This window comes from Daphnia pulicaria, chromosome 3 (genome assembly GCF_021234035.1).
Source record: "Daphnia pulicaria isolate SC F1-1A chromosome 3, SC_F0-13Bv2, whole genome shotgun sequence".
In the NCBI taxonomy this organism is placed as follows: Eukaryota; Metazoa; Arthropoda; class Branchiopoda; order Diplostraca; family Daphniidae; genus Daphnia; species Daphnia pulicaria.
Genome location: NC_060915.1, coordinates 8205552 through 8232076, shown reverse-complemented (window position 1 = coordinate 8232076; position 26525 = coordinate 8205552). Strand labels below are relative to the sequence as shown.

The 26525-nt window shown below is 44.0% G+C and overlaps 1 protein-coding gene across 4 annotated transcripts in view; it reads left to right on the top strand.

Moving 5' to 3' along the window:
• LOC124329000 (rap1 GTPase-activating protein 1-like) overlaps positions 1-26525 on the top strand; it is a 52473-nt gene that overhangs the window by 15948 nt on the left and 10000 nt on the right. For 3 of the 4 annotated variants that reach the window (XM_046787884.1, XM_046787883.1, XM_046787887.1), the window contains 4 exons: positions 12884-12986; positions 13645-13740; positions 22352-22585; positions 23227-23370. In XM_046787884.1, the coding sequence (XP_046643840.1) occupies positions 12884-12986; positions 13645-13740; positions 22352-22585; positions 23227-23370 (577 nt within the window). Of the gene's footprint in view, positions 1-1565; positions 2169-12883; positions 12987-13644; positions 13741-22351; positions 22586-23226; positions 23371-26525 lie in introns of those variants that run through there. The other variant, XM_046787886.1, reaches the window with a different exon arrangement.

The following is a 26525-nucleotide window of genomic DNA, read 5'->3' as shown; positions in this document are numbered from 1 at the left end:
GTGGGGTTGTGTGTCGGTGGTAGTTCATCATGATCAAAAAGCGCGCGGTGAAGAAAAGTAAACCCAGGCGACCAGCGGGGGGGTTGGCCCAAAGGCGAAAGCGTCACACATTGCCACAGCAAACAACACGCTGCCGTGTGTGTCAGAGTTGTGCTGGCCGCGGCCGAGTGAGAGTGAAACTCGCCCTCTCTATTTATTCGACCCGGTCCCATCCATCAAGTTCCGGGCGCGAACAGAAAATTTTTCAAAAGTAAAAAAAAAAAAAATAAAAAGCGAGAAATAGAAACCAACACATTTATATATTTTTTTAAATAAAAGAAATGTACGAAAAAATCGAGGCCATCCTTTGCGAGCTGCTTGTAATCAAACGACATGTTAAATACCCAACTCAAATATATGAAGTGGATAAAAGGTGGAGTCGTCAGAGAAAAAGGGGCTCGGTCTAGGTTATTTTTTTTTCTTCCCCCTCTCAACTGTTGAACAAAAGTGAGAGGCCTCCTTGTATAGAACGAAGTCTACACCTCGTCGGTTCGGTCGGGACTGGTTGCTGGGATTATGTATCAACGACTCGGTCGTTTTCATCGGGGTTTGGCGACGATCAACAGCGGGGATCTCGGAATTTCGAATGCATAAGTAACGCGAAGCTCGCCAGCCATTCGAGCTATAGCTCTGTCGTCATGTGTGTACATTATCCATTCCACACAGAGAAGGAATAAAAGTAGAAAAAAAAAAGATAATCGGTTCACGACGGTCCGAGATCCCCCGGCTGGTGTCGCTCGTTTGACGCAACTGTGTTATAAGCTCCCGCTGGAAATGGAGCTGCTAGCCGGATTCAGAAAAACGCCAACAACACGAGACACACATCCACACACATACACACTTGGATATATGTGATGTGATAATCCAGTCAATATGTATAGAGAGAGTCAAAGCGCGGCTCAACATGTTTCCAGTTTTTATAATCGGTTCCAACCACACGCGGGAGCCAACCGAAAAAATGGAGGGAAAAAAAAAACAAAATAAAACTAGAAAACACAGACGCGCCATATGCACCCAGAAGCGGATGCTGGCAGATAACCCCGAAAAACGAACCCAACCCATTTCTTTTTTTTTTTCCTTTTTAACTTTTTTAACTTGAAATAAAAAATATTGTATTTGTTTGCATGACAAATGTATAAAAAAAGGTCGTATTCTCGAGTTATTTCGTGAAAAATATCTGAATGTCTGAAAGTGAACCGACTAAATATATTTCGCCACACACTCACACACACAACACAGACAGAGTCAATGAAACCGACTGAGACGTGCTGCTGGGTCCATCGCTCTTTTTTTTCCGACCGTCATATCCCACGAGGGAGGACTCTGGATGAGGCTCATTGTAATATAATCACACATCGCTCATTAATTCCTTGGGATGACGGTTTTTTTGAGCAACAACAATCGAAAGTTATACATAATTTTTTGGGTTTCCTTGGCCCTCTGGTGGCCAACGTGCAAGAGGGGGAGAGAGCTATATAGATATGCTCAGAGGAGGGAGAGAGAGAAAAAGATTTTCTTTCTCAGTTCAGTTCGCTCGCTGCAGCCGGCGCGAATGGTTGTGTCGAATATCGTGGCTCTCTCTGTCTCGGAATTCTTTTGTGCGCAAATGCCATCTAGCGGCGTGATTGCTGCGCCCCCGTGTTTATACGTGTTCGTGCAGTGCATGTGTTGCTTGTTGTTGGCGGTTGAATATTTTTTCGACAGTAAGGCGCGCGCGCGTGCTTATGGCACTTGGCACCCCTCGTGAGTTTTGTGCTGCATACTGCATAGCATATGATAAATGATGAGTTAGTGGCATCGTTGTTTGATCAGAGAGTGGAGGGCAGTTTAAGGCCAATCGGAAAAAGTAGACAAACCAAAGACAAATTAGGAATTCATTGCAAGTCGAGTCGGATTTTTTTAAAAGGAAGGAAAACTATTCGTGGAAAAAGAAAATTCGTCGAGAAGAGTATGCGCTTGATTGTCCCGGCGCCGCCGGACGTCGGGACGATGAGAAGGCAGGCCACGTCGTCGTCCATCACAAACCCGGCATCTTTGATCCCCACATCGGGAGCGACATCCTCATCATCCTCGTCATCGCCCGTCAATATCGTCAATTACCGCAGATTGTACAACGAATGCACTGATGGGTAAGCAAATTTCTTCTTTTTCTCTTTCCGTTTTTGGGAAGGAAAAGCTCATCGCCCAGCGGAATGGCCGTTTCATCCTAATTAGTAGTACTAGTTGTCCCTGATCTGGTTTTTTTCTTTTTCATTATCCCTTTTTGTGGGAAAGGTCTCCCTTCCCGCGGTGGGATCAATTATTCTCTCAACTCCTCCGTAAATCATTCAGCCGAGGAAATAGTGAAGAATTCACCCACAAAAACTTGTTTTATTTGTTCAGTCGGGTAAATACCATTGGTGCAACTCTAACCGGGTGGAAGTTTTTTAATCAAATGATTGGACGTATTATCGTTCAAAGAAAAACGAGTCACGGAAGAGAAAAAAACGTAACGTTATCACATTTTACAGCTATTTGAAGGAGGTGAGCAGCACAAAAGAGCCCCAAGTTTGGACAACTAACGTCTAATAGGAAAAAAGATTCTTGTTGCGACTCTTTGTCGTGGCACTACCAGGAAAATAGTTTTGCTCCCTCCTCGACTAGGAAGAAGAAGAAGAGGGGACACAGATAACACACAAAAGTCGAGGGTAAAAATATAGGAAAGATGCTGATTCGATCTTGTTTATTCCTTGTGTGTGTATACACAGACCCGTTATTCGATGCCGCTCTTCAACACCAGATGCGCCCTAGTCGTTTTTTAAATTTAAATGATCAAAAAAGACTATTGAAAAGTATGAGCTAAGAAAAAAAGAAGCCAAAAGAAATGTTGATGGTGTTTACATCTGGTGATGGTGGAGGGGGGAGAGATGGGGTCGTATAGGTCGCAAGAGGGCACCACCACCACCAATTCAAGATGACGATCTCCGGAGAGAGAGAGAGAGTGCCAAGCTCGGTGATGGGGGGTTGGTCGACTTACGGTCGTAGTAAAAATCCATTTCGGCTATAGTAGGTTGTTGTTGGTTATTACAGAGATTTCAGGGTGGAAACAAACTCTCTTGAGCGAGAGCTCTGAAAGGCAACGAGCAAATGATGACTAAGCCTAACACACACGGGCGACGACTCCACCCTTTTGGCGATGACGTGATGTGTGGAAGTTGCCTTGCAGCAGCTGATTAATGAGGAAATGTCATATTTCGACCCGGTGAGAATGTTGTCATTTTCCCTTGCGGATGTCATTGGCAATTTCCTCTCAATCGAAGCAGAGAGAAAAACGGATGGAAGCGACCAAAGTAGAAAAATAAAGAATTCCGCCATCTCATCTCAACAAATGATGGATTTCTTCGGGTTGAGGGGAAATCTTTCAATCCTTGAGGGTCCGGTCGGCCGGTTCGTGACGACAATTTGTTACAGAGGCGGCCTCGGGACTATACGGCGCGCGGCGTTTGTTTGAGTATGTGTGTATGTTCTCTTATTCTTTTTTTTTGAAAAAAAATATAAAATAAAAAGACGGTTCGATGTTGCGATTACGGAGGATCCATGGGTTATTATAGAGCGTCGCGGGGGGCTGAGAAAAGAAGAATAAGAAGAGAGAATATCACGCACTCTTCTGGCCAGTAGGAAAGAGGAGGGCGGTGGCAGCTAGCAGCAGCAGCAGCAGCCAAAAACACCCCTACACATACACACAAAGATAGCGCGTTGTTGTTTAAGAGACACGGACCTTTTCTCTCTCTCATTCCATTCTTCTTTTGGGATTCTTTCTCCAACAATTTATATACATGTTGTGTTTTTCTACCTCCATCGGAATGCTCCGTGTGGCTCGCGCTGGCGCAGTGTCGGCCAATCCATTCGGAGAATACTTTTTCTATTGATTTACAGTATATTTGAAAGACGACGGAAGAAATGGAGGGGAAGAAAAAATACGAGACGCACCGACAGTGTCGTGTATAATGGAGCGGAACCATGAGAGATGGAACGTGATGGCCGGCCCTTGACGAAAGACCGGACCCCCAAAATGCCCGTCCGGTGGAAGGGTCTCTGCGTTATTTGCCCTCTGATGTTATATTTGATGAAATTTTCTTTTTCTCTCTCTCTTTTTCATCGGCTTGTAAACGTAGAGACGTTTAAGAAAATCAATCCGCTTTAGATGCCATCCGAGGAGAACCCTATTGAAAATCGTAGATGGATATCTCCCATCCGAGTAAAGGGGGGCGACGACTGGCATTGTTCTTCTTCTTGGTATTTTCTGTTTGAAAAGGAGAAGAAGAAGAAAAAGTCCCCGTCGTTCGTCATTACTTGTGTTAAGCCAATCGTTTTCTCTCTCTCTTCTTTTTTATTCCGAGCCACGTCGAGGTGGTACGTGATGTAACTCCATCCGGATGGCTGATGCGAGTCCCGGAATCTTCTTCTTTTTTTCATTGCTCTCCATAGCCGTGCGCTTAGAGCTCTCTATCTTTGATGAGGATACCTGACTCTTGTTTAATAGATCTTTATTTATTTTATTTGGAAAGGCAAATGGATGGATGGAGAGGCCGTATCATTTTTATGTCTTTGCGGTCGAATCTATCTCTCTTTGTTTTTTTTTTGTTTTATGATGATGAAATATTTGCCGTCCCGGGGTCAACACCTTTTGGCACCGTTTATATTGCAGAGCCATGAGAGAGAGAGAGTGGGTCTGTCTCTCTATAGACCACCAGGTAAGAGAGAGAGAGAATCAATCACGACTTGGCGATAGAAATATAAGAAGCATTTGATGGATTCCCCCTTTTGGGTAATGAGATATCGACACACGGCGTGTCCTATTTGGTATCCCTATATGTATATCCCCACACACACTTTGTTAGGACCGCTATTTTTAGGATTTTATTTTCCGATTTGAATATATCGATTGGCATCCAAAGTTTCGAAAGCCAATTGAAAGTTGCGCGCGCGCGCGCGCGAGAGGCTCCAACTACTGCTGATTGAAACGGCCCAGGCGGCCCGGGCCGGGACCCATCTCTGTGCTTTGCCAAGGCAATCGATACATATGGTTAGCGACAGGACAAACTGATGACAGAGAGTCCATCGAATTAGCTGCGGAAGATGGGATTGTCAGGGCGCGCAGCTGGGGAGGAAAAGAAAATGACAAGGACAACAACAACAAGGAGCGTCGGGTAAAAAGACGCGCTCTTAATAAATCACGCTCGGCTGGCGAATCCCAACTAATCAACGACAATCTCTTCTAATCAACAGAAACTACCGCTCCCTACTTGGTTCCGTCATTTCTCCACGGATCACGCAGACACGCAAGTGCCGCGGTGCCACTTTCTCTATTTATATTACCGCGACTCTTTTTTATTATTTTTATTATTTTGATCTTAACGGTTCCCCCTGGATGCGATCGTCATCTCGAAGCCACAAATCCGAAATCTCTTTGGGAATGAAAAAACCAATCCATCAATGTGTGTGTGTGGGGGGACTCGATCGTACAGGCAGTGAAAAGGGAAACTGTTTGTTTGTCTCCTATTTTTCATCCGCTTCTTCTTCTTCTCTTTCCATCGATATGGCACTCTGGATAACATATAAAAAGAATAACCTCGCCTTGTGTCATAATCTCTTTTTCTATATAGACACACACAACACGTCTCTCTCTCTCTCTCTCTCTCTCTCTATCCGCTCTCCTTAAAAGGAGTCTACGGGATTTATATTCAAATCCTCTTCTGGCTCCCTCCAGACGATCGACTTGACGGAATAAATACCAAAACGGCTCTAAGGAAGAAAACAGTTCACAAAAAAAAAAAAAAAAAAAATGTTTTTATCCGGAGACTGGAGAGAGATAAGCAATCGACTGCGAGAGATGTGTGTGTGTGTCTATATACACACTCCACTGGATGATTTGTTGCCTTGGCTCAACTTTGACCTTTTATAGCGTCTTTAGAGGCCGTACGCCGTTCGTTTTTTCAAGAAGAAAAAACCTCAAATAGCCCTTTTTTTTTCTGGGTGTTTTCTGTGCCACATTTAACACCAGGCGAGAGAGAGATAGAGAATATGTGTGCATGTTCGAACGTTTGGAAAATAATTTTTTTTTTTTTTACTTTTCTAAATTGAAGGGGCAACGAAAGAAAAGAGAGAGACCCCGGAACTGTCGTTAACTCTTTGAGGTTTCCGGCCGTTTACATGTGTTTATCGAAATCAGGTCACCTTTTTCTAGCCATGTCAAAGCCCGTTGTGTTCTTCTTTTATTTTTCCCCTTTCAACTCTGCACAGGCAAATTCCCGTTTTTTGTTTTTGTTTTTTCATTTCGTCCAAAGTCCACAGGTCAGAAAATTGTGTTTCTTTCAAAAGTGCGTCTTTTCTGCTTTTTCTCTCCGTACGGTCATTTGCGAGTTGGCAACTTTCTAGAAAGTGGAGCCAATGTCCGAGACCGCGGAGCATTTCATGCGCTTCATTAAATGAATCATGACACCACCTGTTGGTCCTTTTCTTGATTTCTTTCTTTCTCCTAAAAGAAAGAGAAGAATGAGAAGAAGAATGAATGTTATCTGGTTATACAATCGCTTGTAGTCGATCAGATGCGAAGGGGCGAGGAATGCCTAGCTCTTTCTTGACGGGCGGGAAAGTTCATTGATTCGTACACATTTTCGTAGTTCGTGCTTGAGCTATTTAGCGATAAAAGATTGCGGGACTGCCAGATTATGTGGGCCAGTGCCGATCCCCTGGCAGCAGCAGCAGCAGCGGCAAACGGCGGCTTCACGTACACACACACACACACACACACACACCCGGACCCCGTTTAAATACCCATTAGGCGTCTTGTATAACACGAACGGTTGTACACAAGAGGACCCACAGTCCCGCGATCGCATCACAGCCCGCACCTCTCTGCACGCCATTATTCTATAGCTCAGCCAGTTCCACGTTATTTCAATGTCTTTCCTTCTTCTTCTTCTTTTTCTTGATCCATCTTGAAAAAAGAAGAAGAAGAAGAAGAAGAAGAGAGTCGTTGTGTGTCAAGTCTTTCAAGAGATGACGTACACACAACCATGGGGCAGCGATTAAGGACAGCGGGTCGGGCGTTGTAAGAGGTCAAGTGATTACGCTGAATGTTGTTTCAAAAAGAAGAAGATGGAGAAAAGAAAAATGGGCATTAGAAGAAAAAGAATAAGAGAGAGAGAGAGACCGTAGCGTAAAAATCGCACCTTGTCTCTTTTATTATTCTCTCCAACTTCTTCTTTTTCTCTCTCTCTCGGGCCCGCGCGTCAATGGTGTCAAGTGAACAACATCATCGTGTTACAGACTCACTTCAGAGGCTTTTCTTTATTTTCTTTTCCTTTTTTCGTTTTGTTTCTCTATTTCTTCGACATCCTTGGGATTAGAGAGAAGCTAGATCCTTTTAACACGGCACTAATTGCCCGTGTTTGACACGCTAGACTTGACTCGACTGTACTACAAAGCGCTTTTCTAGATATATTCCAAGTCGTCGTCGTCGCATTGTGAAAAGCATTTCCTTGTTGTCGCTGGCGAATTCGAGACGCCCGTCTTATTAAGCACTTTTTTCCGTTGATTATTATTAAGGGCAAAAGTCTCAATTGAAATCTCTTTAGCGTGTCGCTGGATGCCTTTTGATTGCCCGTTTCGGTTGTTTGTTGCTCCTTTTTTTTATTTTATTTTTATTTTTTTCGCGGCTTAAGTTGCTTGGACAATTGCGAGTTCCTCGATTGACTTGCTCTTGAGCCAATGAAAAGGCTCTTTCAATGGGCTACTATTTCATCCAAACTGCTACTACTACTACTACCAACCGTATAAAACACAAGAGAGAACGTCCTCCTCGAGGGATAACTACTACTACACCAACGATAGTTCATTGTTGGCTCCAACAGCATTCCAAGCTTCTGAATTTGTTTCCCCCTTTGCCGATTGATGAATTCCCCATGATTCCCAGAGATGCTTTATGATGTTTTGGGAAGAGTGAAGCCAGGAGAGATGGTCTATCTGGCGCACGCTCTCCTACACACACACACGCATTCTGTTACACACCCACGGCCGGGGTCGGTAGGGAGAGAGAAGAATTTGGGAGAAAGAAAAAATGTCTATGTATGCAAATCAAGCCTCGAAGGAGGAAGAGGAGGGCTGTATGAATGATGAAGTTGGTTGGGGGAAAAAAAAAAGAGCTCTCGAGCGCGGACCTGTTTCGATTTAAATTCCCGCCGAATACCTATACACACAGATGCTGCCCTGCGAGAGAGAGAGCTCGTGATGGCCTTTTAATCACTATAGACTTTTTTTTTTTCTTTTTCCTCTTCTCTCTTCTCCATTTTCCGTCGTATTTATCCATCTACGTGCTGACCTCCTCCTCTTTATATATATATATATATACCTACGTGTATAAATATATTACACATATATAGCGCGCGTTTCTCCCTATAGCTGCGCTGCTCTTCCTATACGGCGTGTGCTGAGCGAAGAATCCGTGGGACCCGTGCGAGCCCCATTCAAGTCCTGGCGGCAGCGGCGGGGAGGCTGGCCAAAGAAAATACCAAAAGACGAGAGTCCAGGACTTTTTGGGCCGTCTGTTTTTTGTTTTTTTTTCTTCTGCCCGTATTGATAGCTTAGGCTAATTTGGGTGGTGGTGGTGGTTGGTGGTGTCCTATATATATTTCTCGTCGGGAAAAATATAGACAGGAATCCTTCGCGGTAGGTTAGAAGAACACCCTTGGCCACAACAGTTTCTCTCTCTCTCTTGAGCTCTTAGCTATTGGCTTTTCAGTTTGGCCAATCGATATATTAATTTTGGCAGATCCTTTTAAATATCAAATGCAGTAGCCCGAGTCTTTCTCATGTCCGCTCCCAAACCCCCCACAAAAGGAATCGATAGAAAATTTGGCGTTTTGATTCATTGCTTGCGCTATGCTCGATTGAATTAGTAGTATCCTTGGGCCCAAGTAGCAGCATGCCATGCATGGTAATTGGTGGTGAACCCACCTTGAATGAAATTCTTTTTTTCTCAAGATAAAAAGAGAGGTTGACAATGGACCGGGACATTTTCTCTGCGTGCCAGTTTCACAAAATAAAAGAGTTTTTCATTGGCTCACAAGTCTAATTACAGCCAAATAGTAGCGGCGACTATATTTACTGGAATGTCTAGAAGATGAGGCCGTGCGGCGCTCCTGGAACGGCGAAATGACGTCATTAAACGGACTTGTGTAATGTGGGATTGCTTGTTTGTCCTGGGCAGCAGCAACTTTGTTTTTTCTTCTCTTCTTCTTTCAGACACTCTCTCTCATCATTCGGAGCTTTAATTTGCGCCAAGGGTGGGCTCTGCGCTGATTGGGAATCTCTAGCGCAATTGTCTGTTTGAAGCGAAAAGGGGCTTCGCGGCGGATGAGGGATTTATTTTTCCTCCGCTTCTTCTTCCTCTCGAGCGAACGGCAACAATCATCAAACGAACTCGTACGTAATCACGACTGCTCGCCCATAGGGTCGGTCCGTCTCCCTATAGATCCAAAACCAATAGCAACTCGCCGAGATCAATCTTATTATTGTAGACAAATGTTCGACATGGACACAATCTATCCTTCTATAGGTTCTATCTGTGTGTGTGTGTGTGTGAGTGTGTCTACATGACGATGGGAATTCGGCGTCGTGGCTTTTTCTTCAAGTCGTGTGGAAGGAAATAGAAGAACAGGTTTATCGGTCCGACATTTTTGAAATTCTCGGGAATCTTGTTATCCTTTCGAAAGAAAACTAGGAAGGCGGGCGATATATTGTATTCAGGTCATCCCCCGCTGCACACATGAGAAAGGCGACTGGCATGGCGACAACGGAGCGCAAAAAAAACAAACATGATGTTTAAAAGTTGTTCGTTTGTTGTTGTCGATCTCTCACGAACAAGGACACGTGTGTGTGTGCGGTCTCGATAAGAATCGGATCATTTCATTCGGATCTCGTCAAAAATTGGCACACGCCAGACGAAATCACCTTACATAACGAGAAGGGAAATCAATATAACCAAAGTAGACGGCGGTAGGAAAAGAAAAAAAAAAAGGAAACTTGTGGCCTTCCGTCGATATTTTTCTTTTTCTTCTTTTCGTGAATAAATCGCCGATAAATGTACAGAAGAAAAAAAAATGCAGGGGCTTGGTGTTTTTGAGAGGCTAAAGTCAGTGCCTTGAACGCGTCACGCAGCTCACGCTGTTAAATTACCAGGCCGTTTGCTTCATGCGCGCAACGAATGTGCACGTCGATGTACAGATAAATAAATGATATATGCGCAACTGGAAAAATATCGTAAGCTGTTTTCTTTTTTTTTTTCTTTTTCTTCGGCGTACAGTTGGTTGTTGCTCCCGCACGGTGTAGTTACCCACACACACAAAGAGGAAGGCCTCAGCTGGCTCGGGATAATTCTAGACGCCAGCAGAGCGTTTCACCACGGCACTTGTACACTATACGACTGTGCGATCCTGGAAAGAATCGAAATGTGCGCGAAACTGGGTTAACTCTTTGACCTTAGCCCCCTGCCTGGTGTGCTGTGTGTGTGTGTGTGTGTTATTCAGCGCAGCCGAGTATATATAGTAATGATGCAGGTGATTACGAGCAGCGGCGGTAAGGAACGCCCACCCCTCCTCAAATACGGAATGCATTTGTAATTTATGCACGGCGTTTGAGCCCCGTTATAGACGTCGTGAGACGATTGACGCTGGCTCTGCACGATGATGAATGAAAGTATAGGATATAATAATAGCGGCCCTCTTTTTTTGTTTGGGAGGTTTCCTTCCTTTATTGTTTTTAGCTTTCCTCGTTTTCAATATTCTTTTTATTATTATTTTCCGAGAGAGAGAGAGAGGGGCTATGAAAAGTTGTCTGTTTGGCCAAAGCCAAACAGATGATGACGGATTGAAAACTGACGGATACGAGCAGATGCGAATGAGCCGAAGCCCTATAGGACGTCTTATTATTTTTCTTACCAATTTACTATATTTTTTTTTACAAGAGAGGGTCTTGTTCTTCTTATTATTATTGGTTGTCAGTAAGTGCCACGCCGAGTGGATGGGATTTGACAGGATGTCAACTGATAAAGCCATCACCTGTCGCGCCGTCCGAAAAAATCCTTGTGTGTGCAGGTCGCCAATAACAATGGCTTGTGCGACCTGTGACCTTCTTTCCCCTACTGACACGTTCCCACTGGCGGAGAAAGAACCGGATGGTGGCCATCATTTTCCTTCAAAATAAAAACATATTTTCTTTTTCCTCGGCCGTCTTCCTAATAAATCCCGAGCTCTTTTCTCTCTCTCTTTATCTCTCTCTTGGCGTGGTTTTTCTTACGAGTCGGTCCCGAAACCAGTCGTAACCCGTAATGATCAGCCGCGGCGGAGACTTGGGTGGTGGCTGGGGCGGCGCCAGGGGAAAGTTGCGTGCTCACGGACCCGGTCATTACGTTTCACTAATGGATTTTTTGTTATTTTTCTATTTTTTTTTTTTTATTTTTTAAAAATTCGTCCCTCTTAACTTTTTCGTGCATAAGATGAGAGTTCTCTCAGGTGTGCCACGGATATGACACAAAAACAAAAAAAAAGGGTTTTTCCATCCTCCTCCCACCAATCTAGATCAATGTTGTCAGAACAACGGGGCACGCCCTTAAATAGTTTACCTAAGCTCTATCTACACTTTTTTTTTTCTGTTTTGTTTTGTTTTGTTTCGTCGTCCCCTTTTATATATTTTGCAGACTATGTTGATGTTGCAAAAAATAAAAAAAATAAAGGCCTGGATGGGTCCCTTGGAGACCCGGCGCGCTCGTTTCGCGTGTCATTTGGTCATTCTTTTTCCTTTTTTATATATGTGTGCATATGCCAGACCTCCCTCGAGGAGAGGGTTTCTCTCTCCACTCCGTCTTGTTTCCTATATACTACTACTACCTTCCATAATGTCGTTCCGGCGCGTTTAATGGCCATTTCCTGTTGGGAAGGTTTTTTCTTTCCCCCTTATATAGCCTTCGATCTTTCTCATGGCTTTTTGTTTTATTGTTAGTTTTATTTTTAGACATTGGTTTTAAACCTGCCGGGTTCAATTCAAAGGTGAAAGTCATACACGGCTAGATCGATCCGACACTGCGGTACCTAAAAGTCAGGCCGTACATCCATCTCTGTTTCCTTTGATTCGATTGCATATAGCCGAGTCAACACTGTACATGTAAAGGCTTGAGGCTTTTCCAAGGGACAATCGCATTCGCTATTTTGCTATTCTACCTATACTCTGTTTTGGAGTGCGCCCTAAAGATATTAGATCAGCGGTTGATGGGCTAGAAAAGATGAGCTTCAAGTACAAGTGCATTACGCCCTCGGTACATGAGGAATCCATTTGAACTCGCCTTGTCGCTATAGTTTGCTTCGTCTTCCTTAAAAGTAGCAATCGAATCAAGCTCCGCTGGATATGTATGACATGGGCGGCTGGTGGATCCGCAGCGACGAAGCGGGGATCAAACCGCGCCGTTTATTAAATAAGTCGGAGAATATTGAATAATAATAAAGCCACTTTGTGAAGAATGTTGGGTTGCTATAGACGATGATGCAGCCGCTCCCGGCGAACACTTTGGTCTGGATCTAATAGTAGAGACGTGCGCATATCTCGCTCGTTTTTATTTATAGAACAAACACTTGACACAAGTTTAAGACATGCCAATATTGGAATGCGCTGGTCGCCCTTGAATGTTTTTTGTTCCGCCAGGAATAAAAATACGACGACATAGTAGTCTGACTGTGTGCAATACACATGTAATTTATCCGCAGCGAAATGTTGATTTTTTCTTTTTCTTTTTTCTTTCTGCGCATTTTAGGCGGAGCGGCAGTACCATGGAAGATCCACTAGTGTATGGACGCAGTCACGTAACGCCCACCCCGAAAGTGGATCCGGGCGCCACTTCGCGAGACAATCCAAAGGTACGCGGTTTTCTCTTTGACGTGCTATGACTGACATAGATTTTTCTTCTTCCTTCCATTTTCTACCCAACTTTACTTTTCCCACTGGAATGTTGACGTTGAACAAGGAAAGGTGTTTCTCTCTCTTTCTTTCTTTCTTCAAACTGTCTTACCTATGTCTATACATATATCTAAATATTTGGCCGTTTATGATGACTGGTTTCCGAGTGTGAGAATGAGGTCGATTCAAACGCACGTGGATTTGATTCAAAACACTCGTCGTTGATGTTGTTTCTCTTTTTTCTTCACCGCTGATGATGTTCTTTTCTTTTACCTTAATCTCTTTTTCTTTTTCGGAGGAGAGATGATTTGAAAATTTCTTTGACTCATGCAACCAGCCAACGGTAACGCACTGTCTACACGGGCGTGATTTAATGAGAGCGCTCTTTTGTCTTGCCTTTTCTGTCAGCGCTACGGAAAAAAATTTTTTCCTCCAATTTGCTTTTTATTTTTCTTCTTCTTTCCGTCTCTTCTATTCATTCTACACCCATTTTCGTTTTCTTATACGGTCACGATTCTTGATTATAATTTGGTATGGTTCTATTTGTATTTATTTGTATACAATTTCTTTCCGTTTCATGATGATGACGGCATTGTACGCCAATTGGTGTTATAAAAGACCATTTCGCACGAACTACTAGAACTGTTGGAGAAGCTGCAGACCAGTCGGCTGGACGATCAGCGCTGTGTGTTGCCCGCCTATTTCACGACGCAGGTAAATTTCATTTTCTTTTTTTTTTTCTTTTTCTTTTTCCGGGAATTTGTTTTAAAACTTTTTCTGGCCTCCTCCTCTCTTTATCATCTGGAATGTTGACGCTAATGTTGCATCTACAACCGAGGCATCCACCATTTTTCCCCGTTCATGTCTTGTCTTCCTGTTTTCTCATCTTCCTACTTTTCATTTTGATTTTTGTTTTTTTCTCTTTGGGCTCAACGGCAAACTTATGAGAAAAAATATGCCCAGTGCCCATCTCGGCATGTTGATTTCTTTTTTTCTTGCGCTCCTGAATCTTGTCTGACGTTGTTTGTGTTTGTGTGTGTGTGTGTGTGTGTTTGTAATCGGATACGTTTTTCATTTTCCTTACTGTCGAGCGAGACGTTTCGTGTCTGGCCCTCATCTGTTCCTCGTGCACTTTGCCATATCTTTCTGAATTTTCCGACTTGTGGGCTAGTCGGAACTCTAGTACCAACACACAACAGTGCAGCAGCGCTTTTTTTCGGGGAAAGAAGCGAACAGGTCGTGACAAGCTTTTTCTAGACAACACACACACAACACACAAACACAAAAGAATAACATGAAAAAGGGAAGAAGGAAAAAGAGAAAAATACTCTTTCTGGCATTTGGGGATGTCAGAATAGGGAACGGCGAGATGATCTCAAAACTGCCTGTCAAATGGTTTTGAATTGTTTGTCGTTTTTATTTTTCTTCCCTTTTTCGTCCTACCCGCCCTCGCTTGGAGCAGCCGTCATCTAGCGGTCATATTTTTAAACTAAATAGGACGATTCCCGGAGAAGAGAAGTGAGAATAATATTTTCGCTTCAATTTTGTCACAAAGTTATGTGCTCAGTTTTGATATTTTAGAATAGTTTCAGCAACTTTTAAGCCGATTTTACTTGAAAGTTTCTTACACTTTTTTTTTTTAAAACTCGAACTTAACTTGGATGAATACGAAAGCCCGGTTTGCGCTTTGGTTCAAAGCTATTGGTCTTACTGCTCTCGACGCTCAAAGTAAACTTTTGGATTTGCAAATATTTTAGTATAACCACAAACTTGTCGGGTTTCAACTTTTCAATTACCATACACAAGAGTTGCACAATGAAATGTTTATCTGCGGGTTAGAGTTATGAGTTATCGCACCGCAATATTGCGGCTGTATTTGAAATTTCTTGTCCTCCGGCACCGTACGCCATCTAACGTACGTCTCAACAACTTGGTTCGCGCCATCTAGGCTAGATGGACTCAACAGGTTCCAACTCACATTTGAAGTATGTTTGAATAATACGATTCTGAATATTTCATGTAAACATTTCCATATTTGTTTTTCTCCGAGAAAATATGCAGTAACGTACAAGGAAGAAGAAGAAGAAAAAAAGAAATTGAAAAACCCAAGCATAAAAAAAAAAGGAAGATAACCATTGAAGGTACTTGAACATACTTTTGCTCCGAATGGTATGTCAATTGCGGAGTCGATTTTTTTTTTTTTTTTACCGTTGAAAATGTCTGGAATTCCGGTGTGGTCATAAAAACATGGGAAAGGCAAAGTTTAAGATATGGAATGAAGGAGGGAGGTCAAGATAGTGGGTGGGGGGGGGGGGAGGAGGTGGACAAGAAGGAGAACCTGTTAGAACCGATGAGACCGACCACTCGCCGTTCCGGTTATTTTTTTTTTGAAAACCAACGGCTCGAATAGCTTCGTACCCTACCGTATTTGAGTTTTGTGTGTGTGTTCCCTAATAAAATCAGCCGAACCTTTCAATCAAGCTACTCTCTCGACTCGAGTGCCACATAAAACTCGCCGAGGAAACCTAAAATGGCAAACAACCCACAAAATATTAAAACATCAAATGGATTGTGTACACATTTGATGAAGTCGATGAATTTCACGTATGGCCCCGCTTGTAAAATGCCAGAATAAAAAAGAGAGAGGGGAACAATAAGAACAACAACAACAACAATCCGATTTTTTTTCAATTGAGGGCAGTCACAACAGCTCCGTCTTGCGGGGGGGTATGTTTACAACCTGACCCAATGGGTCTCTTTCTCTCTTATTATGTATACATGTACTCAAGCCACCTTGAGGCCAAAGGAGAGAGAGACCCCCCTATGTACTACAAAGTCTTGAAATAACATATCCCCGGTCGAAGTAACAAACCAGTGCGGAGGAAATATGTGGTGGCCTGGCCTGGCCTGGCCTGTTTTGATTTTCTTGAAGGGTCTCCAATAAGTAAAAACAGCCGTCCTTGATTACATCGCGCAATCTCCATCTTCGGATGGGGGGGAAGTCAAAACAACAAGGGCCGAGCTAGGAATCTCTGCAAGGAAAAATATTGGTAAACCCACTTTTAAGCATCGAAGATTTACGCGCTCTTGTGAAATGCATATCTTATTTATATTTCGCGGTCAACCCCCTTGGTCGTTGGAACGCGTCGTAACTTGGGGGCCAAGCGAAAAACCTCGGCGGAACGAGATGAAGGATCGATTTCATCCGCGTTCGCTCATGTGCCCAGCTGGTCTTTAAGAAAGAGAGAGGAAAAAAATAAAATAAAATATCTACCCCCAACGCGGGCGAGAGAGCAGCACACACCCCTTAAATGTATCAGAATTCTTTATATTTTTTTCCCTCTCTCTCTCTCTTTGATGACTCCCTTCTTTTTTTTCTCTCTGCTCTCAACCATCACCCCACGCTGTGTTGGGTATGTGTTACATATTCATCGTCGGAGATGTTTTTCTATTTCTTTCCTCGGAGAAGAAAAGAAATGGGCGACTTGTTTGTGGGGGCCTTTTGCGCGGATCGTAAAAAAAGTAGGGAACATACACAATACTTACAAGGGCCTATATTCCGATCGATTCATAATCAATGGAACGACACATGAAATGTCCATTTCATGGCCCAATCGAAAAAAAGCAAAGAATGGAGAACCAAGCCCTGAATACTTTATCCGTAAGTACCTGTGCTTGAATTTTCAATTTGAAAAAATGGTACAATCTATACGAGACAAATAAAACAAAAGAAAGAAATGAGAATGAACACAAACTGAAACAAAAACAAACAAACAAACAAAAACAACCCACGCAAGTTTAGTTCTCATTGAACAATGAACGGATCGTCGTGATCGAACGAGACTAGTGTAAAAACACACACACTGATCCATAACTTTCTAGTATATTATCCTTTGTGCTGCCATTATCTCGATCGGACTCGGCATCTAAATAATCGAGTTTATTTTGAGGTTGATGTCCTTGCATTTCGTTCGGGATTTTCACAATCGCCGGTCCCACATTATTTGTTTTTGCCTTCATTTGTCTAATGGCGGGGGGAAACAATAAATGCACGTCTAACGATGCCAACGTGATGTGAAACAAAACAAAAAACAAATCTACTTAATATTCACATTACATATTTCTCTTTGATTTGTTTTTCTTTTTCTTTCAAAAGAGTTGAGTTTGAATGTGGTGGTGGTTGGTTTTGATCTTTTTTATTTCTTCTTTTGGGGACGAGGCCGCGCTTTCGCTCATGTCTCGCACGGAGCGCGGGCCGGACTGGGGCGTTAATGATGTCGGTTGAAGTTGGTTACGCCTCGTCAGTCTCGCCCGAGTTCTTTTCTTTTCTTCCCGAAAGAAAGTCGTCGTCGTTGTTGTTGTTGTTGTGATGTTGTTGTTGTTGGGTTATACCAACTCGTGTCATCTTCTCTCTCTCTCTCATTTAAAATCCCCCAGAGTTATTTTATTTGCTATTTATCTGGCGTCAAAGAGACGGCCAAGAACGGCGGGGGTAACGGGGAATCTTCATCTTGGGGCGTCGTTGCGATGGCCGAGACGCACGCGCCGCCGCCGCCGCCTGGTAGGGGTGCCAGCCTGCTGCCCATACAGCCGTCCTTTTTTTCCGTTCACTTCCTGATGCAAATGACCGCACGGTCGGACCCCCCCTTAGGGCTTTGATACCAACTGTTGTGCATGGCGTGAGTGTCCGTTCACAGGCGTTCCTCCCCGTCATCTTTTTTTTTTTATATTTTATTTTTTCCGTCGTCGTCATCTGTTCAAATCGCCCGCCCTTTTAAGTTTTCCCCGTCGACCCTTAGCCATAACGAACTGGCAGTCCCGTTCCCGTGGTTGTCATGTTGGCGAAATAGGGCGCATCGCCTCTCTCGAGTCTCTCGAGAGTTGATTGTTGTTGCTGTCGATTGTTGTTGTCGAATGAAAATGTAAAACTGGAGCTTGTTTTGGCGCGCGACGATTCACGATTCGCGTGACGCTCTTCCCGAGTCGTCCGTCCGCTCTCGACTTCCTCCCCATTTGATCCTTTTTGCCTTTGTTGTCGTTGACGTGATTTCCTCGCCCGCTTTGCCGTTTTAAAAATTCCATTTCATCGCCTTCATCACGGCGCTGCATCTTCCATCAGGCCTCTCTTGCCCGCCGAGAGTCGCAACTGTTACTCACGCTCTGGCCGACTTGATTGTTCACGACGCTCGTTATTTATAGCTTTTTGAAAGAGAGAGAGAGAGAGAGAGAGAGAAACGAAGAGAGAAAGAGAGAGACGAGCCTTTCAACTCGGATAAGGACGCTTGACGTCTTGATAGGATCGTCACGAACTGACAGGAGCCGATCAGCTCGAACGGTGAGTGATCTCTACGCGTATACCTTTCTCGGGCAGGCGCTACCGGCAGCCGCCGCCACCACCACCTACGCCGAACGCTGTCTGTATAGCTCGGAGGATGACGTGGTCTCCGCCGGTTATAGTTATCACTCAACTGAGGAAGGCAATACTAAAAGTCTGCCAGCCGACAGCAGCAGCCAGTCCGAAATGCCAAGGTTATATCCCGTGCTCTTGATTCTGCTTTTTGTTTTCTTATTTATTTATTTATTTATTTTTTCACATTGCGATGTTTTATAATCAAGACGGAAAATGAGAGAGCGAGGAGTGCACTACTCTCTTTTTTTTCCCCCCTCCGCACAGAAAATGAACGCGGCGCCCAAAAGGGACTCTACGTAGATCCCCTCCGATACGCTGTGGTTAATTAACAAGGTCATTAATGTTGAATAAGAACCACGTAGAGATACAACTCCGCCTCTCTTCTTATTGTTTCTCCTTTTTTTCTTTTTTTTTCTTGTGGCTTTTGCCCCGTTTTCTTATTTCAACTCGGGTCGAGTCACGCCTTATGCAAGAGAGCAAGAAGAATAAGACAAAACAAAAAAACCCGAAATGAGCCATAGCGCTAACTTATTTCCAGTTATAGCAATGCTTCATCAACCCTCTCTACATTTTGCCTCCCAGACAAATGAAGGCAAACATCTTTTCTTCTTCTTCTTCTTCTTCTTCTTTTTTGTTGTGTTGAGAATGGCTCCGCCCCATCCTAGAAGGATGGCAGCATAAGGCGTAACGAATCTCGACTCTCGGTCAGGATGTACTACTCTCTGAGCTCCCCTCTAGCTTTTCTAACGGTTGCAGCAGCCTCATGACGCTATAGATTGTTAGTTACTTAGATGCTGATCAAAAATGCATTCGACTCCGAGGTGAGTGTATCCAACGACACGAGCCCCCGGTCGCTGACTAATGGACATCAGTCCAAAAAAAAAGGGGCCAAAAAAACAAAAGAAAAATTATTTATTCCGGTACGGTAAATCTGACAATTGAAAAGTTCAAAAGCCCCGTGACGTTCACACTCTGCTCGCATTGACATTAGAAAAAATATATAAAGTTTTCTGGGTTGAAAATATATTTTTCGCTTCAAAAGAAACCTTGGCGATCAAAAACCCCAAAAATGAGATTGCAACCGCCCCTATTGACTATACACTATATAGCAATGTTTTTTTATTAATTCTCTTTCTCTCTCTCGACCGGTTGGGTTGCTGGTTGACTTGGCTTTTTCGTCGATGGAGAATGATGATGTATAATAGACGCACTGTCGAGGACTCTGTGTGTATGTATCTGTGGGAGGAGTTGGTGAAGCAGCTGTGTGTGCCAAAGACCCAGCCAGAGCCCCAAAAGGAGGGTGGTGTTCTCCTCTTCTTCTTCTTCTTCTTCTTGTTCTTCCCCCCACTGTGTGCAGGTCCATGGACTCTCTCGGCTGGCTCGGTTGCCCTGCGTTTTCCTTTTACGGCGCACTCTGGCAAGAGAGAGAGACAGAGAAAGAGCTCCGGCTGGTCGGTTCTGAGTTGGGAAGCGAGTCAGTCTCGAGCCGGACCAGGTAGGAGCCAGGTGTGTCCTCGCTTCAACTCCCCACGCACACAGCTGTCGAGAGAGAGAGAGAGTTGCGTGTGTATACTGTGTACTGTGTTTCTGTCTGTGTATAACTTACCCCCCTCAACAACAACGGCTCGGGAGGCCGGTGCGTCTCTACATAAACAAAGACAAACGCACGTCCAACACTTTATTTATTTAAACTACCCGCCCGTCTGTGTGTCTCTCTCTCGCTGTGTGTATACGTGTGAGTGTTTGTGTGTATTTGTGCATTGTTGAAGTTCAAAGGCAAAACAGAGACCGAAAACAAACACGGCAGAGGGAAAAAGTGTGTGTGGCTGCATCTCTCCCGTCTGCGTCGTATCGCCCCAAACGTGACAGTTGACATTGTTGGACAACATCAAAAGACATCATCCAAGTGTTGTTGTTACTGTTGTTGTTTGACTTTCCGCCAGTGGCCAGTGACTAGTTTACTGAATGACTAGGCCGCATTAGTCGGTGAATCTTCTGGTGAATTAAATACCCGAAACTTTTTCTACACGAGCCAATGATCATGGGCGTGTTGCGTTTGCGATCCGAGTCGCGCCTTTCCACTGCCGTAAGTTGATTTTTGGGTTGTCTTGCATAACCCGCCGCCGCCGCTCCCTTTTTTCTTTTTCTTCCGTCTCTTTTTCTTCTTCTGAACAAATTACCGGACGAATCGATCGGCCGTTCCATCACCACCGACACCGTCTCGCTCATTATTTATCATCACTAACTCGTCTAGAAGAATGTAGACGTATGTTTCGATTTATTGAATGTTGCGGCAGCGGTGGCGGCGGCTCTGCGTAGGTGGCAGAGATATAAATTGATTCCCGTTCGCCTACCGTGACTCACGGTCTTATTTTATACAAAAAACATCTCTTTCTCTCTCTATCTCTTGTCTATTTCGTTCTGACGTTCTTGTGGGGATTGCATTTCGTTTTCTTCGATATACGCCAATGGGTCCTAAAACTCGAAATTATTTCATTACCTTGGACTGCGGTGGTCTGGACAACGTGTAACGTATCAAGAGACCCCCGTCACCTTGACTACACTGTTGATGGCGGCGTTTGCGTGCGCCTTTGGGGCAGAGTTATTGTGACTGTGTTTCGGTTTGGGGGCTATCGCTTGCATCGCCATCATCAGCAAGAGTGGCCAAAAAATAACTTAACCACCAGCGACTAGACGGTGTGAATGACGGCTCTCTCAACCGGAAATAGTTAAAGGCTTTTTTTTTTCTTTCCTTTTTCTTTTACACACACACACACATACGCATCAATGACAACCGAACAAATGGGAAAAAAGAGAGGGACCAAAAAGAGCGCACACGTTAGATGATGTGAAAGAAAAGAAGGCCCATTGTCCATCTGCTGCTCCGGATTATCTTATTGTTCGCTAGCTGTGTACACGGTTTTGGTGGTTACAATAAAAACTGTGAACAAGAAGAGAGTGTGTGTGTGTGGGGGGGGGGGAGGGAGAGAGAGATGATCCGAGCTGTACAGTCATCTGACACGTCGGATATTTTTGTGTGAGCGTTTCCCTCTTCATTTCATTTCTTTTTTCCGACAAAAAAGAAATCGATTGAAAATCTTTCCACAATATTTTGTACGTGGCCTGGGAATAATGGGAGAAGAAAGAAAGAAAAATCCAAGAATGATTTCCACCCCAAGACTTTTTCTTTTTCCTTATGCCATCAACTTTAAATGGTGCATGCCTTGATTACGCCAGGGCCGTGCTGGTGGTGGTGTGTGTCTGGTCTGTGATCCTTTCTGACCGTGACGATGGAGAAAGAAAAACAAGAAAGCGATCTATAAAGGCAATCTCCTCTCCTGTCCGTCTGGGCAGGGAATGATCGATCAGTTGCTGATTAGCCATTCCAGCCCAGGGAAGCACTTCCAATCGATTTCAGTTGTTATTATTACTATGATGATTATTATTACTAAGAGACGGATACATTTCTTTCTCTCTGGCCAGCATTCTTTGGTGGTTATCATTACTGTTATTACGACGATAGTCTGTGTGTCTTACCACTAAATGGCAAATGGAAGGTGGACACGTGTACGTACGTGTGTGTATGTGTCACCTCGCCTATTTATTATACACACACACGTCTATATATATATATATGTAACACGCTCCGGTCATTTGCACAACTCAGGTGAGCATGATGGCTCTGGGCTAGCTGTTGACCAGCCTGTGTGTGTGTGTGTGTTCCGAGTTTGCGGTGGCGAAAACGCAATTTCATGTCATAAATCGATTATGCGTCGTTAAAGATGTACCCCGTCGTCAAGTGTAATTGAAAAAAAAAAAAAAAAAAAAGAATTTCGTGTGGTGTTTTGTCGTTTCACAATTTGTTATTCATTTATTTATTGTTTTTCCCCTCTTCCGGTTGTGTTATAATTACAGAGCACTACGAGAGATTTGGAATTAGCTCCAAAGCCTTCCGGTAGTGGTGGCAGCGTTGGCAGCGGAAGCCGAGGGAGCAACACCGACCTTGGAGCCTTCAGCAATGGATCGACCGGAGGTGCGGATTCTCCTACACAGTCTGGTGGGGCGGCGGCCGCTTCTTCGGCTCCACCTGCCCATCCATCGCGTGACATTCTGGAAGAAGTCCTTTCCAAATCAGGACCTTATCCCATGGTAAGGAAGAAACAAAAAAAACAAAACAAAAACAAATTACTTTTTAAAAGGGAATTTTATATTATTGTATTTTAAATCAGAAAAAAAGAGCTAGCTAGAGCCATCGAGGCGAAAGAAAGCCATCTACATGATAATCAGTTGCAGCTCAAAAGAAAAAAAAATATATTATTAAATAGATATAGAAATTTTTAATGTTCAAAAAGAAAAGAAAAAAAAGAGGAGGACGTCATAGCTGGTGCACGTGAGGAACGCTGTTGTTATACCTGCGTGGAGTTCTCCAGCCGAGCCGAGTCTTTTTTTTTTATTTGAAAAAGAAAAGAAAAAGAAAAAAAAAAGTAACGTGGGTTATAAGAAAATGGGTTGGCTGGCTGCATTCCACATCGTTAAAACTAGAACTTAATGCGAAGAAAACGGAAGAAACGAGCGATGCATTTGAGATGGACCGGACCGGGTCTATATTATATTTGCGCAGTTATCTTTTAGTTTTGTTTTCCTCCCTCGAGCGAATGTTGGTGCTGGTAATGAACGCTCACGGCGCTCGATGACGCCCGGGCATCCTTGTTTTAACGAACCTTGTTGTTTTCAAAAAGTCTCAAATAAATGTCGAATGATGTGTTTCTTGGAATGTCGCTAATAAACAGGTGGTGCTGCCGAGATCGGGTGGGTACTGGTGCGACGACGGCAGCGACACTGCTGCAGCCCCGGCCGACCCTTCGCAGACGGCCTCGTGCAAGTTGGAGCTGGACGAGACGGCCCGTTGTTATCGCCGCTTCTTCGTCGGAAAAGTAAGTGTGACGCTAGAAATTCTTGTTTCTTTTTCTTTTTCCCCCCTTAGATCTAAGCTGAAGGGAAAATTGCGAAAAACAAAACGAGAAAGTGGGGGATTTGTGCGTTCGTTACTCCATCGTGTGGGGGGGGGGGGTTGTGTTACGCAACTACGCGCCGGGTTACGGATTTCACGACTGCCCATGGGCAGCTTCCGCGCCGTGTCAAAGGTGACAGCGCGCCCTCACCTGCGGGACCTGGCGACTTTCCCTTTTACCTTCATCCGATGGCAATATAATCCGCGTCACGCAGATATATTTATTTGACACCGACAAAACGGCGACTCTTTTGTTATGTATGCACACACACACAGAGAAAGAGAGAGTTTCCGCGTACTATTTTTTCTTCTTCTTCTGCTGTAGTGTGTGTGTACTCTAGAATGTATGCTGTGGGTCGTGGGTCTCGGCTGCATTTGCCGACAGCCACGCAGTCAAGAGAAATGACGATTCGAATAGAAACGCCATTATAAGTATTTGTTAGCCTTAGAGACCAGCACGTTTCACCCCGCGCAAAAGGTTAGTTGGTTGTGTTCGACCTTCAGTCGGCGTAGACTAACACCACCACCAGCCCTTTTTATTTTTCTTCTCCTCTATATCTTTTTTTCTTTTGGTCTTTTCTATTTTTCTCTCTCTCTCTAGCTGCTTTTTTCTTGATTCGTGTGCTGTCGGCAGCAAAGGGCACTGTTATGCAAGGAGTTGGTTGGGTTGAGTTTTGTATCAAGTTCCTTTGTTGAAACCGCTCTCCGTTGTTTGGCTGGTTGGTTCTCGCAACTTTCCCTTTCCGTCCGCCATCATCATCTAGCTGTTGCTCTTTTCAAAAAGTAATGGAATAACTGGGGAGATCAAATGAGGAGGACTTTGATCAATGTCGAATCGATAACGAGACCACGCCTCTATTGTAGTTCGTGTCGTCGACGATTCTCTCTCTCTCTCTCTTACCTCCCGACGACGTTATACCAAAGTGCGGATCGATGAACACAGCAGCCACGCAAGCCGTCGTTATCGACCCGGGTTCTATATAGTTGGCTGGCTGGCTGGATGGATGGATGGCCATCCGCCGTTTGCCGCTTCCCAAATATATAGTATATGCCTATATTGCTGGGCGAATGCCTAAATGGACACATGAAGTGTATGAGTAGCTTTGTCATGTTCATAGACACTTTATGCAGTCGGCGTTACAAGTACCCCGGCAACTGCTGCTGAATAGAAATAAAAGAAAAAAATAAAATAACAGAAAAAAACGCAGTTGTTCGGTTTGGCCAAGCCCAAAAAAAGAGTCATCATTCGCCTTCGCTCTTGGTTACGACATGACGGGGGTCTTAAATATAAAAAACAAAAAGTAACGTAGCAACTTTTGTCTATATCTTTTTTTTATTCCTTTGCCTCTTTCTTGTGTCTTCTGCGTGTCAGGCCTTTTATGGCGAAGCAAACATCTACTGGAAAGAAGTGAGATGTAAATACTATTTTCGTGTTTATTTGTTTCATTCACGGGGCGTGGGAAGCAGGAAATTTAGAGAGAGAGAGATAGAGGGGGTTCTTCCTCTATCCAAACGAAATGGTCTCTGAGAATTTTTTCGTTTCGTTTCATTTTGGAACTAATCACGACCAGAGCGACCTCCAACTGGCCCGTTGGAATATCTGCATGTAAACAACCTATATAGCATAGCGTAGCCTGGCCTTTTTCCACGTCTTCCTGCATGCTGCACGACCTGTAGGGACGAAATGGATGGCCAATGATCAGATTGCTCTTGATTGTACATCATTCGCTACGCCCCTCTTTATCAATCGCTCCGCTATATGGATTCCCCGATGGCCTTTTGTTTTCCCTTTTTCCCCTTCGATCCGGCTGCTGCCTCTCTCTCTAATATCTGTCTGAATGTCTGCCGTAATAGCATAATCGGCCTGTTCATCCATGAGAAATGCGTGCGTGCAACGCAGACGATCTATAGAGACCAGAGAGAGAGAGACGATTTCGATCGGGTATAGGATGGCGCCGATCGAAACCCAACAACCGGCTGAATTTCTGGGGGAAAAAAGTAAAAAAAAACGTTATTCTTTTACGTGCATTTACGAACATGTTCTTATATGTACATCTTCTCTCTCTCTCTCTCTCTCTCTCATCCCCCTCGTCATTCATCATCATCATCATCCTCTGCGCTTCTATTCTTCTCCTTTATTTTTATGATGGGATGGTAATAATAATTGCTGGGTGGCCCCGCACTCTATAACCGTACAAAAGAAGAAGAAGAATAGTCTTTCTCTGCTGCTGCCTTCTTATTTTCTTTTTTAAATTCTTATTCTCTCTCAACTCCCTCGATACGGAAGAACAACAACAACAAGGGCCTTTACAAGAGTGTTGTGGGGGTTGAGCTGGATGATGGGGACGAGAGGGGAGAAACGCACAAACAAGCAGCTCAGCATCATCATTGGTGTAATCATAGTGCTGTCGCGGCGGATGAAATCCAGGGAATCCAACCGAAGAATATCAGACACAAGAAGAAGAAGAAGTTGGGGTTCCCGTGTGAACACGTTGCTCTTTTTTCTTACTCCGCCACAACCTCTGGGATGCGCCATGGCGGGGGGGAGAGAGACAGAGAGAGAGAAGAATTGTTTTTTGAATGCCGCCCTTTTGGATTCTATCCTGCACTCTCGACGACCTTTAGAACGCCACGCAAAGTAGAGAGGAAGGAAGGGCTTAATGCATTTTCACTTTTCACATGGGCGCGATCCCGATTGACAATGTAGTTGTACAACAGGCAGAGAGACACAAGACACCCAACAGCCGAAACGGACTCTATTCCATATGATGCTAGATGCCCTTTTTCGTCGGCAGCGCGAGCCATTAGGAACGAGATAGCAAAAGTCGTAACAGACCTTGGATTCTGCTCTTTTCCGTTGATAATGGTCAGTTGTCTTCTTCTTATATTCTCGGTATCTATCGCCTGATGAATTTGCCCTTTAAAAAAGAAAAAACCGCAGGCATGCGACACGGTTGACGCATCTATCGCTGCTACATGGTTGGCATGGAAGCGGATGAGACTCTTCGATCCACCCAGTGCGGTCATTTTCCTTCCATATATGCCGAGTGGTCGTTTTTATTTTATTTTATTTATTTA